The 22,195-nt window shown below is 36.8% G+C and overlaps 1 protein-coding gene across 2 annotated transcripts in view; it reads right to left on the bottom strand.

The window, feature by feature from the left end:
• LOC134741639 (dynamin-1-like protein) overlaps nt 1-22,195 on the bottom strand; it is a 47,867-nt gene that overhangs the window by 1,027 nt on the left and 24,645 nt on the right. For both annotated transcript variants that reach the window (XM_063674492.1, XM_063674493.1), the window contains 3 exons: nt 16,512-16,592; nt 13,782-13,908; nt 1,353-1,564 (listed from right to left, as the gene is read on the bottom strand). In XM_063674492.1, the coding sequence (XP_063530562.1) occupies nt 1,353-1,564; nt 13,782-13,908; nt 16,512-16,592 (420 nt within the window). The remainder of the gene's footprint in view (nt 1-1,352; nt 1,565-13,781; nt 13,909-16,511; nt 16,593-22,195) is intronic.

Genomic DNA, 22,195 nt, shown 5'->3' with positions numbered 1-22,195 from the left:
TATTTTTGTAATCATAATTTATATAGTTCGAACATCGGAAATGATAAAAACACTTTTGTAAACCTTTACATTATTTTATTAAAAAATATTTAAAATGTTGAAAAATTTTGTGCGGTTGAAACGCTCATAATTTCTGGCGCGAATTCGACAGAGCGTGATGACGTCACACGTTGGACGGTCCAACTGACGTTTGCTACTAATGACACTAATCTGTCGAACGCGTGACGTCACGTGGCGTTTCGCTCACTAGCTTGTCGCGGGCAAATTTTTGTACTTTTTATTTATAATTTTAAGTAATTAAATGATAATTTAATAACGGAAATGCATTTTTAACATGATATAACGGTAACAAACATCCGAATAAAAAATATTTCGTTCAAATATAAACTTCATGCACGAGGCTAATTGTGTATACTCACTTACCTTAGTCGGAAGGCTAATAATTTATTTCATACTGCTACTAATAAATGTAATGTATTATATACCTAATTTAATATTTAGGCCAAATTTTTTACCTGTAGGTTAAGTTTTGTTATGTTTGTTTTTGTTAATTGTTTTTGAAATAAAACTATTTAATATTATATGTATTTTAAATGTATATGGACTTGGTCAGGAATAATGTTTGGTGTAGTATTCCACTGGAGTAGCGTTGAAAAAACCGGAAAAACTGGGAAAAATTCAAAACGGCTCGTTTTTTTCAAGTTTCTTTCGAAAAAACAATTTATTTTTCAATATACTTAATAAGGAATTTAAACAGGTAGGTTAAGGTTGCTTTTACAACATACTTAATAAGGAATTAATTATTAGGTTAAGGTTGAATGTCTAATGTGTTTGTTTATGGCATTGACACTGTCATCACTCATCAGTGGCATTGTGTGTGACGTATTTATTTTTTCTGAATAGAACTGGAAAAAAACCGAAAAAAAAAAACGAAATTTTGTAAAATTCCCGAAAAAAACATTTGATTTTTTCCGGAATTTTCATCCCTACACTGAAGTAGGCACGGCACGGCGCAGCGTTACAAGTACGCCCCGCGACCCAACATCGTGGATGTAGGGTTGGATCAGACAACGTGGACTTGCGGTGGGTGTGTGTGTGTACTGTGGGCGTGGGGTGTGGGTGGGCGTGGTGTGTGTGTGTGTACTGTGGGCGTGGTGTGTGTGTGTGTACTGTGGGGTGGGTGTGTGTGTACTGTGGGCGTAGGGTGGGTGTAGGTGTGTACTGTGGGCGTGGTGTGTGTGTGTACTGTGGGCGTGGTGTGTGTGTGTACTGTGGGCGTGTGGTGTGTGTGTGTGTGTGTGTGTGTACTGTGGGCGTGTGGTGTGTGTGTGTGTGTGTGTGTGTGGACTCACCCGCAGCATGTCGGCGGCCTCCTTGCGCCGCTGCGCGATGTGCTCGGACTCGTTGAGCAGCGAGTCGGCCTGGTCCGACTTGTACAGGTGCGTGACCAGCTCCGACTGCAGGTTGTCCTTCACGTAGTTCACCAGGAAGTGCATCACCGCCTTAGGGACCGAGTCTTGGATCGATTTGCGGACGATGTAGAAGTATGACTTTATAAGTCGCTCTGGAAAAAATAAACAAAGGTAAGGTAAGGTCTAGCAAAGTTGTTTCTTTGGTAACGGTTTTTTTTCTCTTTAACGTTTTGGATACAGTCGCCGTCAGATAAATCGGAGCGGCCAAGGTACTCAAAAATATCTAAACATGCACATTAACGTGTTCATAATAGAACCTTGGTACAGATAATAATAATGTAATAGCAGTGTATGTATAATAAAGTAACTTCCATGGTATAATAATATGCGGCATTTTCTATGAAAAGGGACCTTATTGTCGATGGCGCTTACGCCGCACAGCGTCGCGCGGCATTGTATTTATATCGGAGCATCGTTTATAATGGCCTAAGCGCCATCGACAATAAGGTCCCTTTTTATAGAAAATACCACATATAGTCCGCCTGGTACTCTCTTCCGAGACTCGCGAACTACGTGACTGACACAAGCCTACGTCATCGTGAACCTGTGAACAGCATGATGACGCAGGCTTGTGTAGAGTACCTTGTTATTATTATACCATTGTAACTTCAGTAAAAATAGTCACGGTTTGTCGTGGGCAGCACTCGCGAGAGCCTCAAGCAAGCGAACGAACCAAGTAGTCGGTCAAAACTAAAAAATCTATAACATAGTCCGAATGACGGACTGTCAGCGAAGAAAAACGCCGTGGAAACGAACGCTCTTACAGACTGACTAAATGGTTTGTTTTGCCTCACGACAGTTAAAAACAATAAAAGCACCTACATATTCTATGCTATTAAAAATGATGTAAAGGTCTGTGCTGATTTGTTTTACAACAATCCTGTGATAAGAATGAGATAGAGCAAGCAGCGGCTTATGCTTTTTTCTACAAATCTACTGATAAATACACCCCAGGCCAAAGGTATGGAAACAACGTTGTTTTCTTTAATATCTCATGATTAAAGGATGAAGGCAAATCCAAAATATTAAAAATACACGCTTAATATCAAAACATCCTAAAATATTGTCAAAAAGTTAAAAAAAATAAAGTAGGAAAAAGTTACATAATTATACCTACCCTTTAATTACATGACAAAATGTTGAATTGGCAACTATCACAGCCAGAGTAATTTACTTTTGAAATGTTCTATTATTATTTTTACCAAATTGTCAATGAGTAGTATAAAATCCATCGCTTAAAAGATCACACTTTTCTATTGAAATACAAGCTTGTTTCCATACTTTTGGCCTGGGGTGTACATGCAAAACAAATACATGTTTTAAACTTTCACGATTTTTACTCATTATTATTCACAACGACGGGACTTACTTAATCGCGCAAAATAAGTTTTAAATTTACCTCCGACGTTTCGAGGACGGCGTTGTCCCTGTGACAGTCTTCTCCGAGACCACGGGCACAACGCCGTCCTCGAAACGTCGGAGGTAAATTTAAAACTTATTTTGCGCGATTAAGTCCCGTCGTTGTGAATAATAATGAAATACATGTTTACTGATGATCAACATTGGTCATTGTGTCTATTGCAAACGATTTATGGTGTAAAACCGGAGACACACCAGAGTTTCACTTCACGGACATTCTCCTCTCCTGGGACGGAATTAACCCTTTGAAACCCTTACTAGTCGGACGGAGTCGGAGGACCACTATAGCGGTTATGGCGTGTTAGGTTGGTAATAACATCACTAGTTTAGTTTGACATTTAGTGTTATCTATGGCAACTCTCTCTTCTACCCAAGATGGCGTCGCTGTACAAGTGTTGAGACTGAGCTCCACAAATATATTATAAGAATAAATTATATAAGAAAGTCAGTTCGTCTTTCCTTCATCACCATTATAACATGGTGTCAGAAGTGTCGTGATGAGTGATTCAGAAGATCAGACAGAAGTCAAACGGAAACAAGAAAAAGTCACACGCGCCGAACTTGCACCTCCAACAACGGAAATGGCGGAGGGAAGTGAAGATGTCGGAATCAAGTCGCATGGACTTGGTACATCTTTACCGAAGCTCATGATCTCGTCGGACACCACAAATAATAATGCGGAAGAATGGAAGAGGTGGTGGCAGCGGTTTGACATATATTTATTGGCATCGGGACTTGACAAGGCGGACGACAAAAGAAAAATTGCAATCATGCTGCACTCCATGGGCGTTAAAGGTTTGGAAATCTTTAATTCTTTCAACGTAGACTTCGACAAATGCCAATTAAAGGAAATCAAAAAGAAATTTGACACTCATTTTGAACCTCAAAAAAATCTTACCATGACACGTTATATGTTTTTCACACGGAAGCAGAGTAAATCTGAAAACATCGATGATTTCCTAACTGATTTAGAGAACAAGAGCAAAGATTGTGAATTTAAAGAGCTGAGAGAGTCTCTTATCAGGGATATTTTTATTGCAAACATGAGTTCTGAGCTGTCACATGTTCGACAAAGGTTGTTACAAGAGCCCAATTTGTCATATGCTAGGATGCGTGAGCTTGCAAAAGCTGTCATTGCGGCTCAACAAGATTCGGACAGAATAGTACAGGAGAGCACCGGCACACAGAATGTGTTGCAACTGAGGGGCAGAAGCAACAACCGCAGTAACAGTCATCACAGATCAAAGTCAAGATATTCAACGTCAAGTCAGTCACCGTCAAGAAGTCAGTCAGCATCAAGAAATCAGTCAACGTCAAGAAATCAGTCAACATCAGAATATCAGTCATCGGGTCGACCACACTACACCCAGTCAGCTCCGTCGAGGCCATGGCAGAGAGGTCAGCAATCTACATGCACGCGCTGTGGGCAGGTGCATCGCTTCAAGTGTCCAGCAGTCAACGTACAATGCAGGTCATGTAACTCTTATGGTCACTTTGCAAAATTTTGTTTTAAAAATAAAAATGTAAGACAATTAGAGCTAGAAAACCTCGATGATGATAATGCTTACTGCGCTGAGAGGTTATTTGTGGGGCAAGTACAGAACAAAAACAGAAATAAAAAGTCTTGGTACTTAAATGTCAATGTCAATGGTCGAGATATAAATTGCCTTTTAGACACTGGGGCCGAGCTTGATTTGATGTCGTTACAAACTTACAAAACTTTAGGGCTCAACAATATAGTTGAAACCACTCTTACTGCTAAGGCATATAGGTGTGAACTTCCAATAATAGGGGAAACAGAATTGGAATGTCATTTCAATAACAGAGTAGAGAAAATAACCTTTGCAGTGACAACTGTAAATGGTGAAACCATTTTAGGTCTAGATACATGTGATCGAATTGGTATAGTCAAACGTGTTTATCAGCTAACTGAGGAAGTAATAGAAAAAAATAATTGTCAAATTCTTACACAATATAATGATGTTTTTCAGGGTCTGGGGTGTCTACCTCCTGTCTGCCATCTGAAACTGAAGTCTGATGCTGTGCCATGCATTGATCCTCCGAGGAAGGTACCATTTGCGCTACTGAAGGACCTACGGGATGAGCTGGATCGCATGGAGAGCATGAAAGTCATTGAAAAAGTCACCAAGCCAACGGCATGGGTCAACTCTGTAGTAGTCACCGTCAAGTCAACAGGTCAGCTTAGAATATGTCTAGATCCTAGAAATTTGAATAAAAATATTATGAGAGAACATTATCCATTAAAAAATATTGATGAGATTAGGTCGCAATTGAAAGGTGCTACTTGTTTTTCACATCTGGATGCGTTCTCAGGTTTTTGGTCTTTGAAACTTGATGAGGAGAGTTCTGAACTTTGCACATTCCAAACTCCCTTTGGTAGATATAAATATCTTAGATTACCTTTTGGCATAAATGCATCAACAGAGATTTTTTATAGAGTCATTAATGAGTTATTTGGTGACATAGAGGGCGTTCTCATTTTTGTAGATGATTTTTTAGTTTATGGTGAGACCCCAGAGATTCATAATCAACGACTTAAAAAAGTGCTAGATAGGGCTAGACAAGTCAATTTAAAATTAAATAAGTCGAAATGCAAATTTGGAGTGTCGGAGGTAGAATTTTTAGGATATATTTTTAACCGAGATGGTGTCAAAGTCAGTCAAGAAAGAGTCAAGGCGATCAAAGAGATGCAAAGTCCCAGTAATCTTAAAGAATTACAAAGATTTCTCGGGATGGTAAATTTTGTAGGATGTTTCATTGATAATTTGTCAGCAAAGACCACTCTCATGAGAACTTTGTTAAAAAAAGACGTGCCCTGGCAGTGGGACAGTAACTATGAAAAAGAATATTGTGAATTAAAGGAAATAATATGTAACACGCCAGTTTTAGCACACTATGATGTAAATTTGCCACTGATTCTATCAGTAGACTCGTCAAAGTCAGCGATAGGTGCTGTAATTTTACAGAATAATAAGCCAATTGCATACAGTTCAAAAACACTAACTAAGTCACAAGAAAATTTTGCACAAATTGAAAAAGAGCTATTTGCAATTCAGTTCGGATGTTGTAAATTCAATCAATATGTCTATGGACGTAAAGTCATTGTGCACACGGATCATAAACCATTGGTTTATCTGTTTAAAAAGCCTTTGCATGAGGTACCAGCAAGACTGCAGCGTATGATGCTAACTTTACAGAAGTATGATTTAGAAGTTATTCACATACCTGGCAAAGAAATGTATATATCTGATACTTTGTCTAGAGCAGCTATGAAAGACCATTTTATTCCAGAAAATGAATCTGATATGTCTTACCATGTCAATTTAGTCGAGTCAAATTTAGCGATCAGTCAAGAGTACAAAAATAAATTAAAACAGGCAACCATTGATGACGAAACCCTTCAATTGTTAAAAAAATATTATTTTGAAGGTTGGCCAAGTAGTAAAGATAAAATCAATTTATTAGTGAAGCCATATTGGAACATGCAGGGTGAAATTCATGTCATAGGAGATTTATTGTTCAAAGGGTCAAATTTAATTGTTCCAAAGTCCATGCAAAAAGAAATATTAAATAAATTGCATGAAGGTCATCAAGGGATAAATAAGTGTCTAAGATTAGCTAGAGATTCATTATATTGGTCTAACATGTCTGCTGATATAAAAAATGTAGTGGAACAATGTGACACCTGTGCCAAGTTCAAGCAATGTAATCAAAAGGAACCCTTAAAAAACTATGAAATTAGCAAATATCCTTGGCAAAGAGTTGGCATTGATCTAATGCACTTTGATAACTTAACCTACATTGTAGTAACTGATTATTACTCAAAGTACATAGAGACAGCATTGTTAAAAAATAATAGTACGGCTCAAAATGTCATAATAAATTTAAAGTCAATATTTGCCAGACATGGGATACCTATGACATTAGTGTCAGATGGTGGTCCTCCCTTTCAGTCATCAGAATTTAAATCATTTCTATATGAATGGGACATAGAACATATAGTAACAGCTCCTTATCATTCAAACTCTAATGGCCAAATTGAAAGTGCTGTGAAAATTTTAAAAAATATGTTCAAAAAATGTAAGGAAGATGGATCAGATCCTTACTTAGCATTATTACAGTATAGAAATACAGCTAAAAATCATATGTTATCACCGGCTGAGTTATTAATGTCTAGAAAATTAAGAAGTAAGATACCAGTAAACTTTAACAAACTCAGACCTAAAGCTGTGACATTTAAGGAATACAAACAATCAGCTGTTAAAAATAATGAAGATATGTCTAGATATTATAATAGGAATGCTAAATCAATGTCCATTTTGTATCCAGGAGACCAGGTGTATTATAAGAAAAATCCACACAGTACTTGGGAAAAGGCTGTAATTGTTAAACGGTTAAGTAATAATAGGTCATATGTGATAAAAACTAGTAATGATGTAACTTATGTAAGAAATAGGATTCATCTTATTCATAACTATAGTATCTTGAATAGTGACTTGACACAATCGTCTCCCATGCGATCTTGCTCACCACGAAGGGAAAGAAGTATGGAAGTGGCAGAGGCAAGACAGGAGACGGGTACTCCAGCACCAGTAATAACTGATCACAGAGTGACGAGATCAGGACGTATTGTTAAACCTCCAAAGCGTTATATAACGGAAATTTAGATATAATATAATTTAATTAAGTCAACTGAATGTAAATGTAGTTTTGCAATTAAGCTATTTCATAAAATGTAAACTAAATTGTGTAACTGTAAAGACCAGTTAATGGAAAGACTGTATCATAATTTGTAGAATATTTTATTGTTAACTATAAACATAAATACATTGATTTTAGTAATGACCATAGAGACCAGTTAAAGGAACAGACTGTCATGTTTAAATGTGAAGATTATTTAATTGTTAATACTTAGGTAACTGAAAGACTTTAACATAACATATTGTAAAGATGAGTTCAATAAGAGACTGGTCATCAATGTAATTATAATATAAACTTAAGGAAAGGGATGTTAGGTTGGTAATAACATCACTAGTTTAGTTTGACATTTAGTGTTATCTATGGCAACTCTCTCTTCTACCCAAGATGGCGTCGCTGTACAAGTGTTGAGACTGAGCTCCACAAATATATTATAAGAATAAATTATATAAGAAAGTCAGTTCGTCTTTCCTTCATCACCATTATAACATGGCGGACGCTGTCAAAGTTACCTTGACACTTTCAAGTTTACATTCGCTATCGCCCGTTATCTTGGCGTGACAGTGACGTTTTTGTTTATGACATAAAGGGTTTGTATTTTTATTTTATTTAAATTTTGTATTAGAATTGTAAGACTATTATTGTCTTCGGTTACCGCGATAGTTACTCATGAAATAAAACTACCTCACCCGTCACCCGTTGACCACGAACGCTGTAAAGAGTTCGAAACGTCGGGATGTATTATAAATTCAATATACGCGATATAATCCGTTTTCATAGTTTTATTGTAAGACTATTAATAAAAAAAAATCCCATTGTCATTGTATTTGTATTTTGTAAATTTGTAGTATTACCTATAATATCAATGTTTTCAATTAGGTTAGACATAAGCATGCGTTTATTTGATAACCGCACGAGACAATTTTGTACACCTGCTTAGGTATAAAACATAGAAATCTAACGTATATTTATGTATCCACCATCCTTCATGTAACCTATGTTTAACAAAATAAATGAACTGAACTGAAAAGGTTAAGGAAACGTAGGGATGCCCAGAGCCTGCATTACCCTCTCGTCTTCACGTTCCCACAGGAAAGGCGAGCCAATACTTGTGGAGACAGGTCGGCAAACGGTAACTCCATTTCCTGCGGGCTGAGCACGGTAGCATTTTTATCGCCTGTCACGTTCTAACAAGTATGTAAGTGCGAAAGTGACAGGCATAGTGACAGGTGATAAAAATGTAACCATGCTGACATCGCAGGTTTTATTTTGGAGTATCCTTACCAATAAATCAACAATCACTACCGGAACAAAACTACAAGCTCAACAAAATACTACTGAAAACACTTAGACATAGACACCAACTACGCAAAATAGTAGGATTAATTGTGACATTTTCAACCAAAAGGTACCACAGTGTCAATAAGGTTGATTTCAAATTGAAGCTGTATGGAAATAGCGCCTTATTGAAAACCGACAATTCCAACCCTTTTGATTTAAAATGGCACAATTACAGTACACTTGGTTGTTTAACCGTAATTAGTGTTTTGTTGTCCTTTTATGTAGTTGTTAATTCTATGGTGTTATTTGTGTCAGAATCTTGTATTTGTCAATTAATTATGCATAATGTTTACCGTGTAAGCGATTTGGTACATTACTGTGAGATAATAAATAAATGAAATGAAATAACATAACAAACTAAACAAACACCTACATAATATGGGAAAAACAGGCAGCCCCATGTGCAGAGCGTGCATGGAAGAAGAAACGACAAAACATATTCTCCTAGACTGCAAACAGGTAGGACCAATACCTAGGAAACCTATGCACACTGAAGGAGGCAGCTAGCAACATAAAGACTTTGCTAGGCTTCGTGGAGGAGCTGGGGTAGTTAGAGTAGCGCTACCTCGTTACACGCAAAATAGGCACAATGGTTGTCGATTTGCGGAGAATGCCCAGTATTACCAAAGATTCTAACTCTGTAATAGATGGATACAACCTAAGGAAAAAACGTGCCTCGAAAATCAAGAAAATTTGATTCTCGTTCAGAAGGCGCTACTAGCTTTGGCCTACTGTCGTATAGATGGCGTTGACGGTTTCGTTTGTTATTTAACAATTTTAATGCATATCAGTGAAAGAACATGGGTCAAAATCATAAAAATAATTAATGCAAATAAAAAAAAAAACATTTATCCATATTTAAATACATTTTATCGTATTTTTATAAATCTTCATTTTTAGTTTTAAACTGTGTCGACAGATGGCAGTAAATTTACTGGGGTTACAAAATTTACTATGACAGTACCGCTCTAGTATAAGTTACTCTATGGTATTACTAACGTACAAGGACGCTAGGCACGATCATAGAGTAACTTATACTAGAGCGGTACTGTCATAGTAAATTTTGTAACCCCAGTAAATTCACTGCCATCTGTCGACACACTTTAAAACTAAAAATAAATATTTATAAAAATACGATAAAATGTATTTAAATATAGATAAATGATTTTTTTTATTTGCATTAATTATTTTGATGATTTTGACCCATGTTCTTTCACTGATATGCGTTAAAATTGTTAAATAACAAACGAAACCGTCAACGCCATCTATACGACTGTAGGCCAAAACTAGTAGCGCTCTCTGAACGAGAATCAAATTTTCTTGATTTTAGAGGCACGTTTTTTTCTTAGACTGTATCCATCTATTACGGAGTTATATCTATCTTTGGCACGATTAATTTTATACATTGACCCGCCCGTTCATATGACTTAAAACGCGCGTTTGAAACAGGCGTTTGACCACGATCCCACCTGATGATGGTGTGAATATTCCGTTAGTTATTAAATTAAATTACTATGCATTTCTATAATATGGGTCACAATTTATGTTGCGCCCATTCGCTTACAAAAATAATTATCTCCTTTAGGGCCACTTGGACCATTCAATAACCCGGGGTTAACCGGTTAAACCTGGAGTTACCATGGTTACCAGTACAATTTGACACTGGGTTAGCGGTTTAACCTGTATATACCGGGTTAGTGCGACGGTGCAAGTGACGCTTAACCGTAAGTAGAATATCGTCGCTATACTTACTCAACCTCATATCTGCAACAATCATTTGATGGAAATGTCGCTTTTCTTTCATTCGGAATACGGGTGTTTTTGTCATCACATGAGTGTTGCAAATACGAGGTTAAGTAAGCATATCGGCGATATACAACGTCAAGGCAAAGATCACAAACAGATAGATGGCAGGTGGGCGGAAAACTACTGAAAGATGGGTGAAGCATGTGCTCAGCGACAGTCAGCTCTATTCGGCACTTGTTCTTGGAAATGATCGTCTGTACGATAAACAGCTAAATTCATAATTAATGTCATTATAGGGTCTAACGCGATTAAATCTCATTATTTTACCTTTTTTCCGACGTTTCAGCTAGGTTGCACTATAAACTGAAATAAATATCATATACGAAGGAAAAAAAGATGATTAGAGATGGCCAGGGGGCGTCACAAGCCTTCGGGAAATTGTCATATACTTGGAAATTTCGACCCATGCCACCGTGACCGGAGCCGAGCGGTTCAGGCACCTGTCCGGTAAACGGGGGACGCTGGTTCGATTCCAGCTCTGGACACTGGAGGCTTTGGTCATTTTTTCCTTCGTATATGACATTTCAGTTTATAGTTTAAATAATAGTGTGTCTACTTGAAAAAACACAAATTAAAATATTTTCATAGAAAATAATAAATTAATTTGTTCTTAGAGTAGGTTGCACTAGCTGTGGTCATGGAAGACTGGTCCCAGCAAACCCCCGGGTGGCGTTAGACCCGGTAATTACATTAATTATGTGTACAAAACGCGAGAGTTTAAAGAGCTAAATTCAGCCAATGACACCGATACACGACAGTAATCAAATAGTATGGACCGCGAGCCAGGCGCAAATTTCGTCAGTCATCGTCTCCCGGACGAAAACTCGTATAGCGGTTAACGGCTATGTATGATGAACCCTCGTGAACGTCAGCTGCCGCTCCGTTGGTGGGTTGAGAAATGGCAGCCGCCGAAACGCGTAACACGGTCTTTCCACTGCGATACAACCGGCTGACGATTTGTTTTATTAACAATAGCATCTAAACTATCATCTGACAAAGTATCAAACGGGAGGCGATGACGCCGATGACTGAAAATAATTTTCTTTTTTAAATGTTCAAGTGACCAGCTGACGGTCCTTCCACAGCAATACAATTGCCTGACGATTTTGTTTATTCACAATAGCATCTAAACTATCATCTGACAAAGTATCAAGCGGGAGGCGATGACTACATTTTTTTATAGACTTTATTTGCTGCCATTCCTCAACCCACCAACGGAGCGGTAGCTGACGTTCACGAGGGTTCATCATAAATAGCCGATAACCACTATACGAGTTTTCGCCCGGGAGGCGATTGGTCATGGAAATATGTTCCTGGCCCGCGGTCTAGTAAGACAGAACATTTTTAGTCTCATGTGAACTGTGAATGTGTTAAGAGTCACAGGACCGCCAAAAAGCCGCTCCCATATAATCAAAATCACGCTCTAATATTAAAACGACATGCTTAAATTACATGAAAATCACACTCTGGTAAAAAAAAATACAAAGAAAATGGACCGAGTAGAGGTTTTACATTTTACATACAAATCATCGCTCTAACTTCTTTGTATTACAATTTCTAGTAACGAAAACTAGTACCAGTACCCCTAGTGTAAGTAAGGGGCATTACTGCAATGTTCTGCCACCAGAGTGCAGCACTAGCCCCTTTAGTAAACCATAGAGTAACTTGTACATACTGTGCCTTTAACAGTTTTTTGACAAGTTTTCAGAGATAATAAAATATGACATTGATGCACCAAGGCGGTTTGTTTACAGAGGACCTACCGGGAATCATTTCCGGGTATTATTCTGTATGGGATTTTGAGTTTCCAAAACGTCCCGTTTGGGGCGCTGTTCAAAATCCCATACAAAATGAGACTTAACCCAAACGCGTGCGTGAGGTGCGTCCCTCACGCTGTCGATGAAATTTAGACTAGGGGTTCTGTCATAGATATATATATATATATATATATATATACAAAAATTTTATAAATAAATAAATATACTTGCATGCAGGCAAGATACACAGTACATTTATAAATATGTAACATCCCATTACTGTATCTAAGCAAATAAATATTTCTGATTTCTGATTTCAAAAATCTGCATATCTGGGTTCGTCTTTAACGTCTCTAAAAACTGGTCGGAGATTTAAATTTCAAACTAATTAACACAAAAGTTATGGTTATGGCCAGAAGACCAGTTTTTGGCCTAAAATTCAACTTTGATGCCAAATATCTCGAAGACAATGAACTTTGAAGTAAATATGATACTATATTGCTTAAAGCTGTTGCTGTTAATATGATAAGCTAAAAACAACATTAAAAAACTAAGGGATTCAGAGCGAAGGTCATTGGCGACAGGGAGCACCTTAATAATTTCATGTTATTCCACTGTCGTTTGAAAGAGCGTAATTGAGATTGTATGGGCGGCGGCTAGGGTCGTGTGACATTTAAGTAACCTCCCCCGAGACAAGTGTCAAACGAGCTATAGCAAAGGTAGCAAACGAAACTTGCACATAGCCACTACAGCTGTCCTCACCGACTAAATCACCCATAGAGTTCAAGTGCATCATGCTAATGCCTTCAATCTTTGAGTAATATATATAGTTTGCCGTTTTGTCGCTCCGTCCACCTGTCACCGTGAAACATTACAACATGTTTAGCACTATTATACAAACTAGGGGAAAAAAGATGTCTGTTAATTCATCGTTGAAAGTTCTCGCAATTTTTCATTCTACTGCTTTTGCAAATATAGACATTTGAAAATTAAATAAAAATCCTTTTATGAAACTCATTTCGTTCGTTGCATAAACCCACACTCGTATTTTAATGCCTTTCATTATGTAGCAGGCACATAAACTACTAGTAAACGTAATAGTTTAAGGATTTGGCAACGGTCAGGTCAAACTTTAACTTCAAAGGTTGCTGACAATGTTGTTCATACATAATGCGGGTTTAACCTGACCGCTGACCGCATCCTTTAAAGTGTTATAATGAGGAATGTGACATTTGTAGTGTGTGTGTAAAAGAGAAGGGTAGAGTACCTATGACGTCACAGTCGTGCTGCTCTCTGTCGGAGAGCTTGCGCGACTGCTGGCTCGGCACCTCGGGCAGCAGGTTCACCGGCTTCTGCGGTGTCAGCACCTTTTCCGGCGGAGTCCCACCGTTCACCTGGACATGGGACATGTCGGTTACTATTGCAACTTGCAGAAACAAAACAACACAACACAACACAACAAAACAAATTCACAAAAAAAAAAAAAAAAAATATGTGTTCAGAACGCGAAAGTTTTAAATGTAGACTTGCAGAAACTTTAAATAAAATTGGAAAAATTTCATTTTCACAAGAATGGACGGCACAACTTTACCGGTTAAAAAACAGGTCGCGAAGTGCGTAGTTTACGATCAGTCAAAAATTAAAAAGTTAAAAACAATGCAGTCTCCGGACTGCAATGTTGCATACAAATTCCATTAGATGTCGAGTTATAAATTAAAAAAAAAAAAATTGAATTGCCATATCAAATGAAGGCATAGTCCATTAAATAGTCAAACAGATGATCAGTACTTATTATTATTATGAAGAATTTTCTTGCCCAATAAAATACCTAATTGTGGTTTGTTTACATTCTTTTAACACTTTTGACTACCGAGAACCCGCCTGGTAGGCACTCGTAGACTTTGCGCCGAGCGGGTTGTTTTATACGCAGCTATAGACGACCGGTTTCTTAGGTATTGTTCAAAATTTTGCCCGGTTGCGAAAATGTTAAATACCTAAAGATACAGACTATAGTCTTGGTGCTGTAGGGTTCAGTAAACGCGCTATCGTTTGAATATATCGTTCCTTTAAAACACCATACAGCGCGTTCTACTTTAGCTGACAAAACTGCGTCATTTTGTATGGTTTTATATACTACACTAGCGACCCGCCCCGGCTTCGCACGGGTTACACAAAACCTTAATAAAGTATACACCTAAACCTTCCTCAAGAATCACTATTGATAGGTGAAAACGGTATGAAAATCCGTTCAGTAGTTTTCGAGTTTATCGCGAACATACACACACAAACAGATGCGGATGACCTTTGTTTTATAAAGTGTAGTGATATATACATTTCTGCGGTCAGAATCACGTTAGAATTGATCTCAGTAATTATAAGAATAAAAATACAAAAATTATACGAACAAACTATCGTGAGACATATTTCAAAATATTTAGATCAGGCGACATACATACATACCGGCAGTGCACGGAGTACAGCCGCCGCGGACACGAGCGCCTGAGGAAGAACTCCCGAAGAGTCCGAAACATGTCGCCAAAAGCGACTAAAAATAATAGTGAGTGAAACCGTACTGATCTAAATATTTTAAAAATTATCCGTTTCATAAGCATATTGTTGTACAGACTAGACTACACTACACATGCTTAACGATACTTAAGTATAGGTAACAACTACTAACCAAAACAACATAGACACATTAACATAAATAAAGTTTATCTGAAAACAAGCTTTTAACAAGCACTACTCAAAAACTGCTAGTAGCCAAAACGAAAATGAAAGTCACATCAAATCAAACACAATTATCAAAGCCAAACAACTTCTGGTATTGTATTTACTGATGGTAGTATTGGTAGTACGATGTATTGAGTATTTTGTTTATAAGCCGGGTACACAGAGCGAGCATACAAAACGGCCAGTGTGGACGTGCCTCGGCCGTGGCACGTCTACACTGGCCGTTTTGTGCGCGAGGAAATTGCCTCGCGCGTATGCTCGCTCTGTGTGGACATGATTAACATTTAATGGAGACACACAACAAACACGATAATAGACACAATACATACTTATTAAGTGAATTAAGTAAATAAATGTGCCGCTTTGCACCAAAAAGATACTTATTGTCGGTTGTCAATAAGGCGCTATTTTCATGAAGTTTCCATTTGAAATCAAACCTTATCGACAACCGACAATGTGGTACCTTTTATTTGAAAACGTCACAAATGCAAAATACCAAATGAACTACGATACTATCGAAAGAAATGCCTGTCAAGTTTTACACTGTAAACATAAACTAATAACCACTTCATGATAATTTGCGTTTTTACGAGTATTTTTTTTAGTATTAATCTAAAAGGGCGCACAACGTGGTATATTCATTTCTAATAAAACTTCCGTGAGACACAGACATATTAAACATATTAATAACGGGTAACACGTATTTTAAGTCGAACATGTCGAGCGTTTTTCGACTTAAAATACGTGAATGACCCGTTATTAATACATAATATTGTCTTCGGTTACCGCGATAGTTACTCATGAAATAAAACTATGAAAACGGATTATATCGCGTATATTGAATTTATAATACATCCCGACGTTTCGAACTCTTCACAGCGTTCGTGGTCAACGGGTGACTGAGGAAAAATTACAAAGTGCAAAAATACCCACATACTAAAATAATGAACAATCATAGACTACAAACTTTAAGGCTGGTTGTACATGCAAAATCGGTTCATAAGGCTAGTTATACACTACAATTATTTCCAAGTAAAGATATATATACCTATATATACGCGATAAAAAATTTTTGCACTTTGTAATTTTTCCTCAGTCACCCGTTGACCACGAACGCTGTAAAGAGTTCGAAACGTCGGGATGTATTATAAATTCAATATACGCGATATAATCCGTTTTCATAGTTTTATTTCCGTTATTAATACGTTTTTTATTTCTGTGCATACAACAGACAAAATCTAGTTAGGCTAGTTCCAATGTTTACCTGGGGTGTGACTGGAGATTCACTGTTATGATTTTGTGTCGGAGTTTTGTTCTCGTGGCCGTCCGTGATGGCCGGTACGTGCTGAAACCGCATATAGCTGTTTTAATACCGCTCTGTGCTCAGAGGGAGCATTCCACGGGTTATCCCGTACAAACGCGTTTTATTTCCTGTGTTGCGACTTTATTTGTGACGTTTTCAATCAAAAGGTACCACATTGTCGCTTGTCAATAAGTTTGATTTCTAATTGAAGCTATATAGAAATGGCGCCTTACTGACAAGCGACAATAAGTACCCTTTTGGTTGAAAATGGCACATTTTTCGGAGTTTAAAGGAGATGATTATTGTTCTGTGCATATTTTTGACCATTTGTCACAGAAAAGGAAACTTGTATATAGTATGCGGTCTATCTACTGAGCTCGTTCACTTACCTGTTCTGACAATGGCATTCTGTTAAACAAAAGCCATTATTTCTTTTGTGCCTGAGCGCGTGGCCTTTGTGCCTGAGTGCGTGGCCATTGTGTGTGAGCCTCAGGCACAAAGGCCACGCGCTCAGGCACAACAGAAATAATGGCTTTTGTTTAACAGAATGCCATTGTTAGTACAGGTAAGTGAACGAGCTCAGTAGATAGACCGCATACTATACCTGCAAATCCTAAGTTCGTACGGGACAACGGTAGATAATTTCGTGGAACGCTGCAGAGGACGACATGGCGAAGCGCATGCATTTTACCACAAAAGTAATATGATTTCTAATGAAATTATTAGCAATCACATGGTCGAAACGTTTGGGCCCGATGATTGGTTTAATAAAATATCCAAAACATAGAAGATCAACCTTACTAATTACGCGCTAAATAATCACGCGCTCCGATTTGCGTTTGCATTCACGTGATGCTGGACATTATTTTAAATACTTTTAATATTTTTTAATTAATTTATTACGCATATTTACACTTACAAAATATGATTTTCAGCATTCTAATATTCTCTGCTATGGTAAAAACATAACATTTTATATTATTCGCGATTCATGTCAACATCCCTATTTCACCAAGGCAATGTTAATGATTTTAGCACCAGGTCGTTTTAGTTTCGTAATTGCTTTTTGTCCACATTCACGGTCCGTATTACTGGATAAAGCTGGTGTACTAAATGTATAATATTGTACGCAGGTGATTTCAATTTACCGTAGACTGTAGCGGCATAAGAGGTAGTTTAAAAGCATGCAATCTCACACTAGCGTCTCCCGAACTGCGCAGCGACGCCATATTCCATAGCCCTGACTAAACGCAGACTCTCAAAAGACGCTAGTGTGTGGCGGCCCTTATATCTTTAGGACCCCAGCCGGGCTAGCACATGATTGGCGCGACAGTATCTCGACGCGAGATAAGACTACCCGTCCCTCTTTAATTAATCCATACTAATATTATAAATGCGAAAGTCTGTCTATCTGTCTGTGTGTTCCCTCTTCACGCTTAAACCGCTGAATCGATTTAGATGAAATTTGGCATAGAGATAGGTCGAGTCCCTGAGAAGGACATAGGATAGTTTTTATCCCGAAAATCATCCCTTAAGAAAGGAAAAAACCGGGGTGGAATTGAGATAATTAATGAAGTGTCTGCTAATTTGTTTGCATAATATGCTCAAATTGAATAATTGCTATAAGACTTTCTCCAGGCGCTATTCTTACTTTAGCTGGGGTTACTAAGTCCACGCAGACGAAGTCGCGGGCAAAAGCTAGTACAGTTATAAAAAGGCGGGTAGTCTATCTCGCTGCGAGATACTGTCGCGGCAATTAGCTCCATGCATGAATTTATTTTTATTTTTGGATTCATAATTTATATCGTTGGAACACCGGAAATGATAAAAATACTTTTGTAAACCTTAACATTATTTTATTAAAAAATATTTAAAATGTTGAAAATTTTTGAGCGGTTGAAACGCTCATAATTTTTGGCGCGAATTCGACAGAGCGTGATGACGTCACACGTTGGGCGGCCCAACTGACGTTTGGTACTAATGACACTAATCTGTCGAACGCGTGACGTCACGTGGCGTTTCGAGCGTTTCGCTCACTAGCTTTTCGCGGGGAAATGTTTGTACTTTTTATTTATAATTTTAAGTAATTAAATGGTAATTTAAAAACGGAAATGCATTTGTAACATGATATAACGGTAACAAACATCCGAATAAAACATATTTCGTTCAAATATAAACTTCATGCATGAGGCTAATTATGTGCTATAGACCTGTACCAATAACTTCTGAGGTTATAAGAATATTAATGTTGCTTATTTTTTATATATAGTTTCCAGACCATATACTAAACCTAAAAATAATATTTTGTGAAATTTAGGTATTTCTTTTTTCAATCAGCATTCTGTAAAAAAAATATTCGAGACGAAATTCTTTGTTTCCCTGTAAAGGCAAAGTGGTTTCCGACGTACACACGCATTTTGTGTCATTTTCATCCACGGGTATAATGGCATTTAATAAATACCTAATATTGATCCTAAAACGCCTAAAAAAATATTAGAGTCGGTAAGTGAAGTGTTGTACTTTACAGAACATTGTTATATGTTATTCAAACAAATCTGTGTCAAATTCATCCACCGCTTTTATTTAAAAAAATTTTTTTTCTAATTAACACCCTGTATCTGCCACAAAAAAAAATTCATGTTATTAAGTTTACGTCTACAATATTATAATACCACATTGAGACATCATTCATAATTTGGGTCATTTTGATCCACGGTTTTTTTACTATCTGGCAAAATAAAACTCAATTGAGCAAGAAGGGCGTGCGCGGGGAAGGGTACCTACGCGGGTGGGGTGCTTATTATACTTGCCGCAATATCAGCTGGCGACTGAGATCTTAATACTATCTCCTTTACCCTTGTTAAGACCAACCAAGAGATGGCATTATGAGCTGTCTCGCCACTTAGTTTTGCGATACAGTGTATTTATTTCATTCGGAGGCATAATTACATTGTCTTATCAATCTTACCGTAGTAGGTATATAAATATAATTAAAAATAAACTGTAGGCTGCACTCCTCATACTGACCAACATTTGTGACGTTCCTAATCAAAAGGTACCACTTTCTCTGACAGGTTATTTGTATAAAGATATAATCAAATTTCGTCTTTATGGTAAACGACAAAGTGGTACCTACCTTTTGATTGAGAATGTCACAACAGCGACTTAAAAATTACTTTTGTTTCGATTTTTAGTAGACTTTTTAAGTTTATTTTAAGACGCAATTTATTGTGATTTTTGTTATGTTTAAGCGTGGCAAGCAACATTAATTACATTGATGATGATGTTCATTAAATACAATATTTTTTCATACTATACTGAACTGTCACCCTATACATGAGAATGAACAGCGCCCTCTTGACAATGATCATATATTACTGGTCAGGCTTTAATATGTGTCATAATTTAGTAAAGTCCCCTTTGTGGATTCTAAGTTTCCGAGTTACAGCAGTTTAGTGAAAGCGTTTTTTTTTTAAATATAAATTAAGGGTTGAATAAAGAGGAAAGAAAATTTGATTATTTTTGCGCTACGACGCACGGTTTAGGAGATACAGCCCTATAAAGTTTTTTTTATTGTTTTTTTCTTTTTTTCTTTTTTACATTGTGTTTTTTGTATATTACTTTGGGGTTTCATAAAGGGGAACGAAAATTTAATTATTTTTGCGCTACGACGCATGGTTTAGGAGATCAAGCCCTATAAAAAAAAACTTTTTTTGCGTTTTTTTTGTATAAATTAATGGTTACATAAAGGGGACCGAAAAGTTGATTATTTTTTCGCTACCATGCACGGTTTAGGAGATACATCCCTAAAGTTTTTTTTGTTGTTTTTTTTTTCTTTTTTTTGTCATTGCGTTTTTTGTTATTACTTTGGGATTTCATAAAAGGGAACGAAAATTTTATTATTTTTGCGCTACGACGCACGGTTTAGGAGATACAGCCCTAAAATGATTTTTTTCTCTTTCTTTTTTGCGTTTTTAAATCTTAATTAGGGGCTTCTTAAAGGGGAACGGATATTGATTATTTTTGCGCTACGATGCACGGTTTAGGAGATACAGCCCTATAAAGTGTTTTTGTTATTATTTTTTTCTTTCTTTTTCTTGTGTTTTTGTATATTATTTAGGGGCTTCATAAAGGGGAACGAAATTTTTATTATTTTTGCGCTACAACGCATGGTTTAGGAGATACAGCCCTATAAAGATTTTTTTTTTAAAATTTTGCGTTTTTTTAAATATAAATTATGGGTTGCATAAAGGGGAACGAAAATTTTATTGTTTTTGCGGTACCACGCACGGTTTAGGAGATACAGCTCTATAAAGTTTTTTTCCCGGGTTTTTTTTGTTTTTTTTTTAAAGTATTATTTACGGGTTTCTGAAAGGGGTTTTTTAAATTATTTTTGCGCTACGACGCATGGTTTAAGAGATACAGCCCTATAAAGATTTTTTTATTGTTTTGTTTTTTCTTTTTTTCTTTTTTACATTGTGTTTTTTGTATATTACTTTGGGGTTTCATAAAGGGGAACGAAAATTTTATTATTTTTGCGGTACCACGCACGGTTTAGGAGATACAGCTCTATAAAGTTTTTTTTCCTGTTTTTTTTTGTTTTTTTTTTTAAAGTATTAATTACGGGTTTCTTAAAGAGGTTTTTTAAATTATTTTTGCGCTACGACGCATGGTTTAAGAGATACAGCCCTATAAAGATTTTTTTATTGTTTTTTTTTCTTTTTTTCTTTTTTACATTGTGTTTTTTGTATATTACTTTCGGGTTTCATAAAGGGGAACGAAAATTTTATTATTTTTGCGGTACCACGCACGGTATAGGAGATACAGCTCTATAAAGTTTTTTTTCCTGGTTTTTTTTTGTTTTTTTTTTAAGTATTAATTACGGGTTTCTTAAAGGGGTTTTTTAAATTATTTTTGCGCTACGACGCATGGTTTAAGAGATACAGCCCTATAATGTTTTTTTTTTTTAATTTTGCGTTTTTTTTAAATATAAATTATGGGTTGCATAAAGGGGAAAGAAAATTTTATTATTTTTGCGCTACGACGCATGGTTTAGGAGATACAGCCCTATAAAGATTTTTTTTTTAAATTTTGCGTTTTTTTTAAATATAAATTATGGGTTGCATAAAGGGGAACGAAAATTTTATTGTTTTTGCGGTACCACGCACGGTTTAGGAGATACAGCTCTTTAAAGTTTTTTTTCCTGTTTTTTTTGTTTTTTTTTTTAAGTATTAATTACGGGTTTCTTAAAGGGGTTTTTTTAAATTATTTTTGCGCTACGACGCATGGTTTAAGAGATACAGCCCTATAATGATTTTTTTTTTAAATTTTGCGTTTTTTTTTTTAAATATAAATTATGGGTTGCATAAAGGGGAACGAAAATTTTATTATTTTTGCGCCACCACGTACGGTTTAGGAGATATTATATTCGTTCAAAATTTCGCGCCGACCTCGAAATTCGAATAAATATGATGAACAAACCGACCAAAACAAACAATGCGCTGTCGCCATTCCGTGCGGTAGCGACTGGTCGCTGCATGCATCACTCCCGCCCGCTCCACTGACCCCCATCCCCACCGCATCATCTATCCATCACGCCGCGTGAGTGAAGTGAAAGAACGAACGCTGGCTCACTCACTTCATTG

Source organism: Cydia strobilella, chromosome 5, assembly GCF_947568885.1.
Source record: "Cydia strobilella chromosome 5, ilCydStro3.1, whole genome shotgun sequence".
Classification (NCBI taxonomy): domain Eukaryota; kingdom Metazoa; phylum Arthropoda; class Insecta; order Lepidoptera; family Tortricidae; genus Cydia; species Cydia strobilella.
The sequence above is the reverse complement of the archived record's forward strand: the minus strand, read 5'-3'. Positions and strand labels throughout refer to the sequence as shown.